The following is a 12,497-nucleotide window of genomic DNA, read 5'->3' on the forward strand; positions in this document are numbered from 1 at the left end:
TTAAAATTTGGTTTAGAATTTGCACGTCAGTGAATTACTCATACACGTAAAACGCAAGTATCACGTTCAACTATAGATGTGACGTGGATTGATGAGGATTTTCACTTTATTTGCTGACGATCATGCAGCAAGAGGCCAAAACAAATCTGTCGAAGACTTTTTAGATTTTTGTTGCAGAAATCTGGCCATAAGATGTAAACAGTAAGGTCTTTATTTGCTAAAGTCAATAAAATCACATATGATATAAGCTCAAAGTGGCACCCATTCAAAGTGCCTGCTATATATCCATGTATACCTTGTTTAAAAGGATTGAAATAAAGGCTAATAAAGACATCTAGCGCTGGCTTGAATATTAGAACTAGAGCCGGTGTAAGATAGAGTCATATACTGTAAATTCCAGGTTTGGTCACTATATATTACCTTTGCGAAAATTGACAGTACTAAGGAAAAATAGATTCTCATTTTCAATGGTTCAAATAGGATATGTCGACATACTTGTCTACGTTCGCATTCCCTGTCTAAAGCGCCGGACAATTGATAACAGGAATTTGAGATCGCTTCCAGATGTTCGTCCACTTTATCGGCGTTCGACGAGTCTCCATGAGCAGACAGGTCCTAGAAGTTGCATTGCGGGTCAAAATTAAATGATACACATTAGACAAGATAAGTATATTGTCTATTAGCGTGATTACGACTTGTGTCAATGAAGTCAGAGTATGAGTCTGTCAGAATAATGTTTGCCAGGTGACTGCATATTACAAATGCAGATAAATGTCCTTCTTTGAGGGATGATGGTACACAGATCGAGTTTATAGAAACACTAAAGTTAAGTGGAGACCAGTGACTTTTCATAGATTATTTACAGGGTATTGTATGATCAACAATCAATTCACGTATGTCTGAGACAGAGTATATCAAGTGGTAACTTTGAGACATTATGTTTGGTGTAAACATTCAGGAAAATACTTTCTTGATGAAAATTGCCGAAGAACTGTCTCAATATGAATTTGTTAACAGCAAACAGGATTCAGTTGGAGTCATTGCTATTCGAACATGGTTTAAAATTGGTCTAAAATTATCTTGTGGATAAGTTGTGTAATAACGATAGATCTAAGTCAGTCCCACCTGCATCAGGTTTGCAAGCCTGCTGTTCAATTCGCCTTCGCGCTGCCTCTGCCGTCTCCAGAATCCGCGTTTGGCCGCATTTTCTTCCTCCAACATCGCCAGCGATCCAGGGGCCGGCTTTCTCTGCCGCTTGTGCACCAGATTGCCGGTCTGCAAGATCGGCACGACCACGCCGGTGTCATGGTCCAGTTTGGCACCCGCGACTTTTCCAATTTTCGCTAAAACAGGATTGTTCAGGTTAGGATATGTAACAGACAAATATGTTCACAATGATTAACAGGTTACTGGAATTACATGTTTATAATATGGACTCCAGCTCAGTTAACTTAATCGGAGCACAGTGGCAGAGAACTAGTTACTTTATCGACCAATTGACTTGTATTATAATATTTGAGGTGAGTGATGAGTACTCGGAAATAAATTAGGCAGTAATTATGATATGACCGGGCATACAGATAATCCCCCTTCCATAAGAATGTAAACTAACATAAACAATGCATGTCTCAATCTGCAAGTAATCCCATTGGTTTTATAACCATTGGATTCCCTAATAGTGTCAACCATATACGCATATATACAGAAAAATCACTCAAAGTTCATTTCAATAAGAAAAAGTCTAGGACAGTGGTTCTCAACCTTTTTCACCTCGCGGACCGGTAAAATTTCAAAAAATGTCCTGGCGGACCGGTGAACTTCCAAGACTGAAATGAAGCTAAAATTTAGAGTATGCAACCGTTTTTTTGCGATTATATGGTGCTAGCGAGTGACATTTAGCTTGTTTTGATCGTAATTAATTATCTTCATGATGGCATCTATGTGATGTTATGGTAATCAGTCTGCTGAATCGAGGTGAAATAGCCTTGTCCAGATAAACGTGCTACTGCCGAGAGTCGTTTATAGTCTTTCGCGCCGAATGCCGTGGGTTTAACCGACCACGCCAACTCGAATAATATTATTCTCTTTGACAATATCGAGAGAAGCAGCGTTTCGGAGTCGAACCTATAGCACCGTGTCGTGCTACCTTGCTTATGGCCCACTGCCACCGGAGGCATAGGCTACTCTGGCAACTACGAATACAATGCGTGCAGCAAGAAAACACCATACAGCAACTATACCGGTCATCCGCCAATCCGTGCCGAAAAAGCACCTCGTCAGCCCTTCCCCAAAAACGTTGGTCTTAGGCCCCAACAAGACAAACCCGACAAGACAAACTTCAGGGGTTTCTCCCCCAGAATATACAGCGGGGTGGATGTTTCACCTGTACTTGTCAGCACATTCATTATGCTCAGTGTAAGCAGAGAGTTTATGTTGCTTCATCGCGCCAATAGCGTAAATTTTCGACCATTCATGACTGAATCGGTTTTCTCGCTGCCGAATTTTTGGCACATCTTTCGAATCCCATGTTAGCCTAAACTTCATCATGAGTTGGTACGTCGTGGAGCGGTAATGGCTGACGTCGAAATGCCTATTTCTATAAATCATGCATATTTCTCGGAGAAGGGCACCTAATAAACAAGACATTTAGTTACACTAAATCGCGCAAAGCGCGAAAAGAAATTGAAAAATGTTGGAAAAAGTTTCAAAAGAATACGCTATGAAGTATGTTAATTTGCAAAATAATTTTGGGGTCTTTTAAAGTTCAGCCCCTCTTTAATTGGGCGGTTTGGGGTGCCTCAGATATGGTCCTGCACAAAATGAATGAATCAAAATCGAATAATCGCGCAAACTGCGCTGTTTAGCGATGAGTCAGCTCGTACCTGTTCTGTATTTGTCGCTTTCATGTTGTCAAATGACACGTCTTGAACTTTAAATGAAGACAAACATGTTACCAGCCCTAATGTTACCTCACAAAGTTCTGCATCAGTTTAAGATTTGATGTTTTATTTATTTTACCAATGGACAAGCCTTTCACATTGCATCTTGAATTTAAGGTATAGAATTGTAATATACCTGGCGGACCGGCAGGAATGTCGTCGCGGTCCGCGGACCGGCGGTTGAGAACCACTGGGCTAGGAGATGACTTCAAAATGAATTTGACGTGAGATACACCTAAAAGGACTTTATATTCTTCAACGCCAGTTATAGACCAGTCTCCATAGTTATATCACCTGCTGTTGCCAAGATCATCATTTTTAACATCATCAGTCTAGTCCAGTCGAATATTTGAATATCACTTATTATAGCGTTGTAACATTATGAAAGACGTGGAAAGTGCAAATGTGTACCTTTTAGGCCACCACAGAGAATATAATGCTAGTTATACAGCCGGTTAAATATAATTTGGTATTTTTTCGACCATGCCTATTAAATTGCACTTTGTGGTAATGCAGTGGGTTGTTCAAAACTTGACAGATATATTATTTCCAGTACCGTGTGTAGCTTTATACTGCATGTTTCATATGCCGAGATACGACCAATTGAGGTTACAAGGTTCCCACAGTTGCAAATACTATCGAAAGAATAATTTTTGTTATTAAATTAACTCTTCTTAGTGGCAAGGAGTGTATAATTTCACACTGTACTAGAAATAATTATCTCTCATTGCGAGACTCTACTCATCGCGCCCGGCATTAGTCAACAGGAATCAATTTAAACAACAAAAATACCTGTTGCGGCATCTACACCCTGCGACCCAATCGCAATTGGCACCAATCCTTTCCCAGCCGGGTCTTCCATACTGCCCGCTAGAGGAACTATATTCCCACTCAATTTCGCCTTATCAATTCCCAGTATTGGTACTTTCAAATCAGACCCGGCCGGGTCTTTCATCTCCGTCCCGACCAGAATAGGCAGAAGCTGCCCGGTCGCCTCAAATTCCATCATACCGGCACAGCCACCGGTAGCAGCTAATACATCGGCACGTTCTTCAGCACGTAGTAAGTCATGTGACTTGCGTAGAACATCCGCCATTTTTCTGCTGCGTGCCGCGTCTAGCTCTTTCATCGCTGTTTCCAAGTGAGAGATTTCAGGCCGCACGCTGAACGCAGTGCCTTGATCTGACGCTTCACGGCTGATTAACGCTTCCAGATACATTTTCAATGTGTCGGCTGTCTTGAGCTCGGAAGACAGCACGCTGGCGTTTAGTACGGCTCTGTTTCCCCCGGCCGTCGGTACGATGTCTTGATCGCGCGATCCAGGCACTGGTAGAGATCGCACTCCGGAAACGTGCGCGTCTTTGCCACTTAAAGGTTCTTTGAAGGTGTCAGATAGAAGGATTGGAATTTGTGCGCTTGACTGTGAATCTGCGACGGTGGTACCTCCGATCTGATAAGCAGGATGATTATTTTGAAAATTGAAAATCAAAGTTGTGATTCCTAAAGGGGCGAAGTTACTTTATGTCTACTTGAGCACATACGATGGCTGTTTTTATTTTTGCAGAAATAGGTAATGCATGTATAGCTTGATATTTTATCGAGGTCATTTTCAACTGGGTCCTTAATTTTTCCAGATCTCATTCAAATCAAAATCATATGAATTGCCAATGAATTCCACTTACTGGTATCACATTTCCTTCGGAGTCAAACCCAACAGCTAGTATTGGCAGAGGTCTTTCAGAATCGGTGTCGATCATAAGCGATCCAAGCTCTATCGCAGTCGGTAGATTTGTGATGGGACTTGTGAACGATCCACCTGGTAATGATGGAGATGTTATGTAATGAGGAAAGGAAAGGACGTAGTTTATTTTTGTCCTTAATGTTTTTGCGGCATATAAACCAACTCATGATACACATACACACGATCTGTGCATATGCATACGATGAGTGCATGATGTGCATATGCCGCTGGACAAGGAAGGTGCAGATATAGCCTTGTACGGCTTTCTAAGTAATGCACCATCTCTATCCTGCTATCCCAGTAATGCATGAGCACAAGCAGGGAAGACATGGATACCAGTGTTACTAATCAGGTCTTTGGTCTGACCTGGCCGGCGATCGAACCTACAACCTATCGATCAAGAAGCCGGACGCTTCACTATTACGTTATCTTGTCGTACAAGTACACCTAATGCTAGCATGTGCACTGAAATCCATGTGTCACCGGCAGCATCTTGAATGTTATGTTACTTCTTAGCATTGAATCCCTTCAACTCAAACTGAATCCTCAATATGCCGCCTCTTTCGAAGCTTAGACATTATATTTATGTCAAGCATATTTGAGGAATCAATTACAAGTGTGGCCGAAATCTTGACATAGCTTATTCATAATATGAAATTTGAAGTATCATTATAGGTAGGTACTATCCGAAGTATTATTGACGATTTCAGATCTGAGATTTGTCTCTTTTCAAAGTATCCATGGTCTGCATTCTGCATGCGTTACACGCAAAGTTTGAGAACAATTTTTCATAAGCTACTTACAGGAGCAGTTTAAAAATAAATTATTTGGCCACGCTAAAATCACGATGAGTTCGAGTAGCTGCCTTGATACCTGCTCGGGATTATCCAGTAAACCTACTAATTAATAAGTTTACAGGGAGCAAAACGGTCTCAAATAGCAAGCAGAAACACATGCCGAAACTAAGTACAAACGCACCAACTGGATACAAATCTCCAGAAGTCGGATGAACGGTAACGCCGCATATCGGAACTGTCAAACCCGTCGCAGAATCTATCATGGGAGCGCCCAGTCTGAGATCGGCCCGTCTTTCTAACTGCGGTAATTTGGTACGCAGCGGTGCGCCGGTGGAATCATTCTTCGGATACGGAATGTACGGAATGAGGAGCTCGTCAGATTTTGTCACGTCACCGGAGGAAGTATCCACGGCAGACACGATTTTGGATGTCACAGGATCGTAACACAAGTTGCCTTGCATCGGTAGAACGTTTCCTGTAGAATTCACTTACTGTTCAGCTGATTGATTAAACTTCAAACACGACTAATCACTACTACCAATACGAAGACAGTGTAGTTTGCCTGTAAAGAAAAGGTAACAGACCGATCCAATCCAAAGCTTGGGAACACATTCGTTTCAATTCAAAATCCACCGAAACGCAGGGATTTCAGTCAAATCCAAATTGGTGATCGTAGCCATCGTTTATGATAATTTTCCTCCGAATTGTGATACAATGAGAAGAAATCACAGGCAAAGATCATTAATCACTGCCCCACTTTGGCCTACACATATAGTAATAAAGTGAAAGGTCGTGTTAAATAAAGGAATGCACACTAGGGCTCTTCAAAAATGACTTTTTTTCTCAAATCGTACTGGCTACTTGATAAAATTGTTAGGTTACCTAATTTAAGCCTGCACACCAAATTTGGTTCGATTCCAACCAGTAACCGCATTGCTACAGGAGAAGAAAGTTTTTATTTATTATGGAAAAATAAATAACAAAAAATTAGAAAATTTTCTGTTCGCCCCATAGAAGTGTAAACTTGTCTACAGAAACGATATTCAGCAGATTTCGTTCAATTCCAAACAGTGGAAGCGGAGTTATTGCCGTCCAAAAATGCGGATTTGAATAAAATAGTATTTACGGTGAGCACCACTATAATAAATAATTAAAGAATTCGTCACCGTAAATACTATTTTATTCATAATCCAAATTTTTCGACGGCAATAACTCCGCTGTTACCGGTTGAAATTGAACCAAATTTGATGAACTTCGTTTCTATAGACAACCTAACACTTTCATGTGGTGAACAGAAAATTTTCAAATTTTTGTTATTTATTTTTATATAATAAATAGAAACTTTCTTCTCCTGTAGCAATGCGGCTACTGGTTGGAATTGAACCAAATTTGGTGTGTAGGCTTAAATTAATTTTATCAAGTAGCCAGTCCGATTTGAGAAAAAAAGTCATTTTTGAAGAGCCCCAATGCACACTCAATAAGAAAGAGCCTATAAAATGATACAAAAAAGGGAAATCAAGAAGTAGGCGCGTTTCAGCTCGGAATACTGGTACGGTCACTGTGTTTAAAATCAATCATGCAATTCCAAAACACACGGTAGCAGAAACTGTTTGAATTTAGACTTGATGGTGTACGACCCTCAAAGACACATGTGCTAGAATTACAACCAAATTAAAATCATAACCCAAGATTTGTTAAAGCTCCAGTTTATGTGATGAAATAAATATTTTGTCGATTCATGTGTCTGTAAAAAACTTGAAGGGAAAGGCATGCAAAATTGTGACTGGAGTACCTAAAAAAATTCGATCATCTTCACAACTGCTTATTTCCACCTTCAATACAATCAAACGGAATAGCTGACAAATCGAAGGTTAACAGCACCATCAGTACCTGTCTTGGGATGAACAAAGCACTGTCCTTTTGGAATCACCATAGTCTGGCCGTTGGCGAGCAACATCTCCATGTTTTTAGCAGGAACCGTGATGCCTAGCGTTTCATCACGGAAGCAAACGGACTCGCTCACAACAACGGTGCCGTCTGGAGCGAAGATATCTCCGTGTTTCAAAGGCTTTCGCGATCCTGAAAAATACAGCTTGAGTACCAGCGAGCAGTGTCAGAGTTTCCTACAGTTTACCTGGTTCGATCAGTTGAGCCCCAGTGCCAGATTTGAGCACGCCCCAAGCGCCGACGCGCTTGCACTCTTTGCCGACAGATTCCTTCATTTTGCTGATGATCAGGCCTGCTTTGCCTGTCACTTCAAACTGAATGTCCTTCACATCGGCTGTACCTGAAACAATATTGATTACAAGATAGATGTGTCTGCAATAAAGCTTCGTCATTCTTGCAAAGCCATACAACAATCGCAAGGGGAAAATACAGAACAGTTTCCAAGAAATAGTTTTGAATAAAGATTTCTCGCGTATGAGCCATGCTGTGCTAACGATGTGCCATCAATAACACACATATAAAATGCTATTCCTGCATGTACTCTACACGCATTCGTTTTATGACCTGCACAGACCTGAATGTCACGTGCCAGGAATTGATGTTATTTCTATCTATGTATATGTATATATCTCAATTTCCAATTCACCAGAGGCTATAATTTTGAGTCTAAATTTTTGTAAGCTGGTCGTGGTACACGTCTGTTATGTGATGGGGCATAAGTTCTAGTCAGTGTTCAGAGTCATCCTATCTGTTCATTACATCACATTGTGTCTTGCCTATCATGTTGTACATTGTGTGTCTTCAGTGGCTGAAAATGATAAAACTGCCTATCATACCTTGCTCCAGGGACTTGGCGGCGTGATCCAATATCCTTCGAGCGTTGATAACGAAAGCGTCGAAATTCACTTGATGATTGCGTCTATCCTGCTCATCTGTGACGAACACGTCTCGCTGTTGTTGCAAAACGCTCAGATATTTCTCTCCCAGAAGCTTCCTCCTTTCCAGCTCGATATCGAGTTCTTCCTTCTTCCGCTCATATTCGGCCAGTTCTTCGTCAGTAGCGAGAGACGAGCGGCCTTGCAAGTTGAGCTTGGCGGCCCATAAATCTGTGTGAGTTGCATACAGATTAGTGTTGTGCCTGGATTATATTCAATTCTGAATTAGACAAGTTCAAATCCAAATCGCAAATACGGTGAAGGGTCATTGTGCATGACTCAAACCAAATCATATGACTTGAGACTAGGACAGCCAACACAGACATTTCATTGTAACTTTGAAGAATAGTTAAGTCACCACATGATTGGTATTTCGACTATCAGTCCCGATACTCGGAAAATAGGCCCATAAACTGTAAGGACCGAGGAAAATCACGGATTGAGCTCAAAACTGAACAGTGAACATAATGACTTGGACTCGGACTCATGTCACAACACTACGACGCGGACTCGACCCTCTACTCACTGACTTGGAGTCGGTACTGAATTGAAAATCACTCGACTGGACTCGAGTCAAAACTAAAAAATAGAGATTGATTTCTGACTCGGAAACTTGTGACTTGGTTACAACCCTGTTTTTTTATATACACATTGCCGAATAACTCGTCTATATGGAGGAAAAAAACAATACGGTACTTGCCTTTCAAGGATTGCGTTTGCTGGGCGACTTTCTGGTACAAACTTTTCACTTCGTCTTTCTGTTTCGACACGGAGCTGGTGACGTCGTTTGATTGTTTCGTCAGAATGCCGTAAAATTGCTGGCTGCTAAACTGTTCCATGTCGACCTGAACAAGGGCAGAATTGAACGTAACTCACAGAAATGAGAATAAATAGAACTAATAGCGAGATTGTTATTATGCACAGTGTAATATGAAAGAAACACGTGAAATTTGACCCTCTTAAAAGTTTAAGTGCGTTAGATATTCCCATTTTACAGTCTACACTATAGTAATGTCAATTTTAGCTGTTCACAGTAATTCCATGAAACGAAATTGATGGGGAAGTCTTTTAAGTAGATTGTTGACAGGGTAGAAGCCTGCGTCTCTGGTGGATTCTTGAAAATTCAAAGAAATGTTTGATGGATTGACCAGAATTCTGCTATATAAATAAGGTAGCAAGTTTTTGAATTTCTTTACAAATCAGATAAAAACAAATAAACTAAAACTCATTCCGCAAAACCATCAAGTCTATCCTGCAGACCAGGTCTAGTTCTGCTGTATTCGTAAGACTATTCGGAACGTTTAACAGACTTACCTGTCTTTCATGATCCCAGAATTCATCGTCACGCATCTCATCAAATTCTGATACGGCCACGGCGGTATTGTTGCTGGCACTTGTGTTCGGATGATACTTCTTGATCGAGTGCACGGTGGAGCCCTTGAAAACAAAATGTGCAATTCCTCAGACGCGTAAATGAAGGCATTGCCAAGACGTTTCTCGCACCTAATTTCACAGAAATCATCCTGCACTCTTCCAATGCCATTTGATCACTAGATATCCGAAAGCCAGCGGATACACAAGATATTAAATATGGGGCAAAAGTCCATATTGTTGTACAGAACAGTTTCAAAATTCATTTAGGTGAAACTACATAATTAAATAGAAAGTAATGGCGTTACTTCTACTTCTTTTACCAGAAGACCAATGATGACTAATTTGACCATCACTGTTTGAATATAACTAGAGACGTGGAATTGATACATTGTTCGGAGGAACTACACAGAATTAATGACACTCACCTTGGACGAATAAGTATCCAGATTGAACGCGAACCCGACAGCCCTGTAATACGCCGATAAGAAGGAATTTTTCGCCCATCCGTATTTACGGAACAGCGTCAACGCGACCACCAGAATGGACACCACAAATATGGAGACGAGCAGCAGCATTGCAATCATAAACCAGTCGGGCTCGAGCAATATTGTCGAGTCTAACGTCAGGCCGTTTTGGACAAAGTACAATGGAGTAGGCGGGAAGTAGGGACCTTGTTCGGTACACGTCCCACCTTCATTCATCACTGAATACAAAGAAGTGAAATTATAAATTAGATCAGGCCTATGAGAAAGTAGGCGTCAACATGTAGAAAATACTGATTTACAAATTGTTGACACCAGATTAGGAAGTGCTTCATTTTGATAGTTAACCCACAATCCATACTTCTTTTGAGGTGAGGTGTGTCATCAGGATCTTACGATGTAATATAGAAAAAAAACATCTCCAAGTGACATACTCAAGTCTGACATTACTGAATTAATAGGTTCCTGGTCAATATTATAGCTTTTGTATATCAAATTAATGGACAGAATTCAAATTAGCAGCAGTATCAGTCAGGAATAGTCAGGAATAGAGACATACTATTGCAAGCTTGTACTATCACATGATACTCCTTTTCGAACCGCCAAAAAGCCTTGGAAAAAGCGATTTTTGATTCTATTGCAGTAAAAACGTTGACAATCCGCGTCAATAATGCAATCCACCGAGCCTCACCATCACAGATAAAACAAAGAACATCAATGCACAACACAACTTTCGTCTCTCGTCTACCCGATAAAATATATTAAACAAACCAACCTGACACGTAGAATTTCTTGGTGTTATCGGAACTCAACATAAAAGCGTAAACGCCGGGCGAATTGAACTGATACGCGAACAGCGTCGTGGTGCTCCCTGTAAGCGCCATCTGGTTTTCCAAATCTCGGAATCCGCCAAAGTCGAAATTCTGATTGGTGTTGTACAAGTTATTCTGGTCGTACACGGGATAGTTGGCGTTGGAAACGCTACAGGTGAAATAAAAAGACAGAGGTTAACGCTGAGTTATCATCACTCCAGCAGGCTTACATTATATTATTAATAGATTTATATGAATAAAGAGATACCTACAGATGATTTATATTTAAAATGCAATTAAGAATATGGTCTAAAGATGAAAAATTGAAATTTCACATTTATAGTTCCATTTCAAAATAGATAGTTTGCTATTAGCTGTGTACTATGTGTACATCAGCTTCAGGTAAAATTAGGTATTTTCAACTTAATACGTAAGGCTGGAAAAAATTTATTGGCCAACCTGAATAAAACAACATTTCCAAAATCTACGCAGGTGACAGGATTCAGAATTCCCGAATACACGGAAACGGTGGTTTGCAGAAGCCGGCGTCCAACCATCCTATTCGAAATCGGATCAAAGTCGTACCGCAGAGAGGGCGGACGAACTCGTGGACCGGGGTACATGGCGTATTCATCAATGGAGCGTCGTTTGCGGGACACCGTGGATGGGTCCTAAAAATCACGATTTAATCGATAAGTATCAAGCGCACAATAAATACAGTAGTAGAAATACCTTGCTGTTAGTCGATAAAGTGTCATTGATTAGAGTAGGATCTGGGTCGTAAGCGCCGATAAATCCTGCCCCAATACTTTCTGTGATATACAGACCGGAACAAGACGCAGTGCCGGATGAGCATTGTTTGATTGAAATTGCATTTTCGGAGTTGATGATATTCAATTCGTCGGTGGAATAATATGTGTAATTGCCGTCTGATCCCAATACCCTAAGAATGAAAGGTACCGGTAACGTATCTTTGTGGCTTGCTAACGTAAGCAAGATAACTAGCATAGTTTTGAAATTGCACTCAAATGCCAGGACCTAGATCACATATCAGCGACCCCAAATTCAGCCATGTGCAATTGCGCATTATATAGGAACCAGAGCAAAAAATTGCAGCATAGGAGGTCAGCACCTTTTTTGGAGTACTTGGTTGGTTTTGTATGCTTGCGATAGTTACTTGATTGATTTTAAGTTACTTCCAATTCTACTTAGTAGGATTTTAGGGAAAACTAAGCACAGAAACTGGGAATCGTTACTTCTAGCTGCACTCGACTAGAAATTTACGAAGCTACTTTTACCTTTGTACCAACAATGACAACTTTGATCCCATGTGAATTGCCGTAAAATCACTTTTCAAATTGAAGTACATTTAGTATGTATAAATGTACGGTAAATATAATTTACCTCTACAGCTACGTCAGTTTCAGACATTTTTATGAGCATAAGCAACGAGTCCTAATACCTGACACA

The 12,497-nt window shown here is 40.6% G+C and overlaps 1 protein-coding gene across 1 annotated transcript in view; it reads right to left on the bottom strand.

Annotated features, from left to right (window-relative positions):
- LOC145440219 (uncharacterized) overlaps nucleotides 1-12,497 on the bottom strand; it is a 108,062-nt gene that overhangs the window by 23,124 nt on the left and 72,441 nt on the right. The window contains exons 75-88 of the mRNA XM_080317789.1: nucleotides 11,760-11,970; nucleotides 11,487-11,698; nucleotides 10,991-11,196; nucleotides 10,159-10,436; nucleotides 9,674-9,796; nucleotides 9,060-9,204; nucleotides 8,261-8,530; nucleotides 7,612-7,764; nucleotides 7,368-7,556; nucleotides 5,659-5,952; nucleotides 4,622-4,755; nucleotides 3,732-4,389; nucleotides 1,126-1,343; nucleotides 496-615 (exon numbers count right to left, since the gene is read on the bottom strand). Of these exons, the coding sequence (XP_080173915.1) occupies nucleotides 496-615; nucleotides 1,126-1,343; nucleotides 3,732-4,389; nucleotides 4,622-4,755; nucleotides 5,659-5,952; nucleotides 7,368-7,556; nucleotides 7,612-7,764; nucleotides 8,261-8,530; nucleotides 9,060-9,204; nucleotides 9,674-9,796; nucleotides 10,159-10,436; nucleotides 10,991-11,196; nucleotides 11,487-11,698; nucleotides 11,760-11,970 (3,211 nt within the window). The remainder of the gene's footprint in view (nucleotides 1-495; nucleotides 616-1,125; nucleotides 1,344-3,731; nucleotides 4,390-4,621; nucleotides 4,756-5,658; nucleotides 5,953-7,367; nucleotides 7,557-7,611; nucleotides 7,765-8,260; nucleotides 8,531-9,059; nucleotides 9,205-9,673; nucleotides 9,797-10,158; nucleotides 10,437-10,990; nucleotides 11,197-11,486; nucleotides 11,699-11,759; nucleotides 11,971-12,497) is intronic.

The sequence above is a fragment of the Botryllus schlosseri genome, chromosome 6 (genome assembly GCF_051294905.1).
Source record: "Botryllus schlosseri isolate E-star chromosome 6, Bs_hap1, whole genome shotgun sequence".
NCBI lineage: Eukaryota > Metazoa > Chordata > Ascidiacea > Stolidobranchia > Styelidae > Botryllus > Botryllus schlosseri.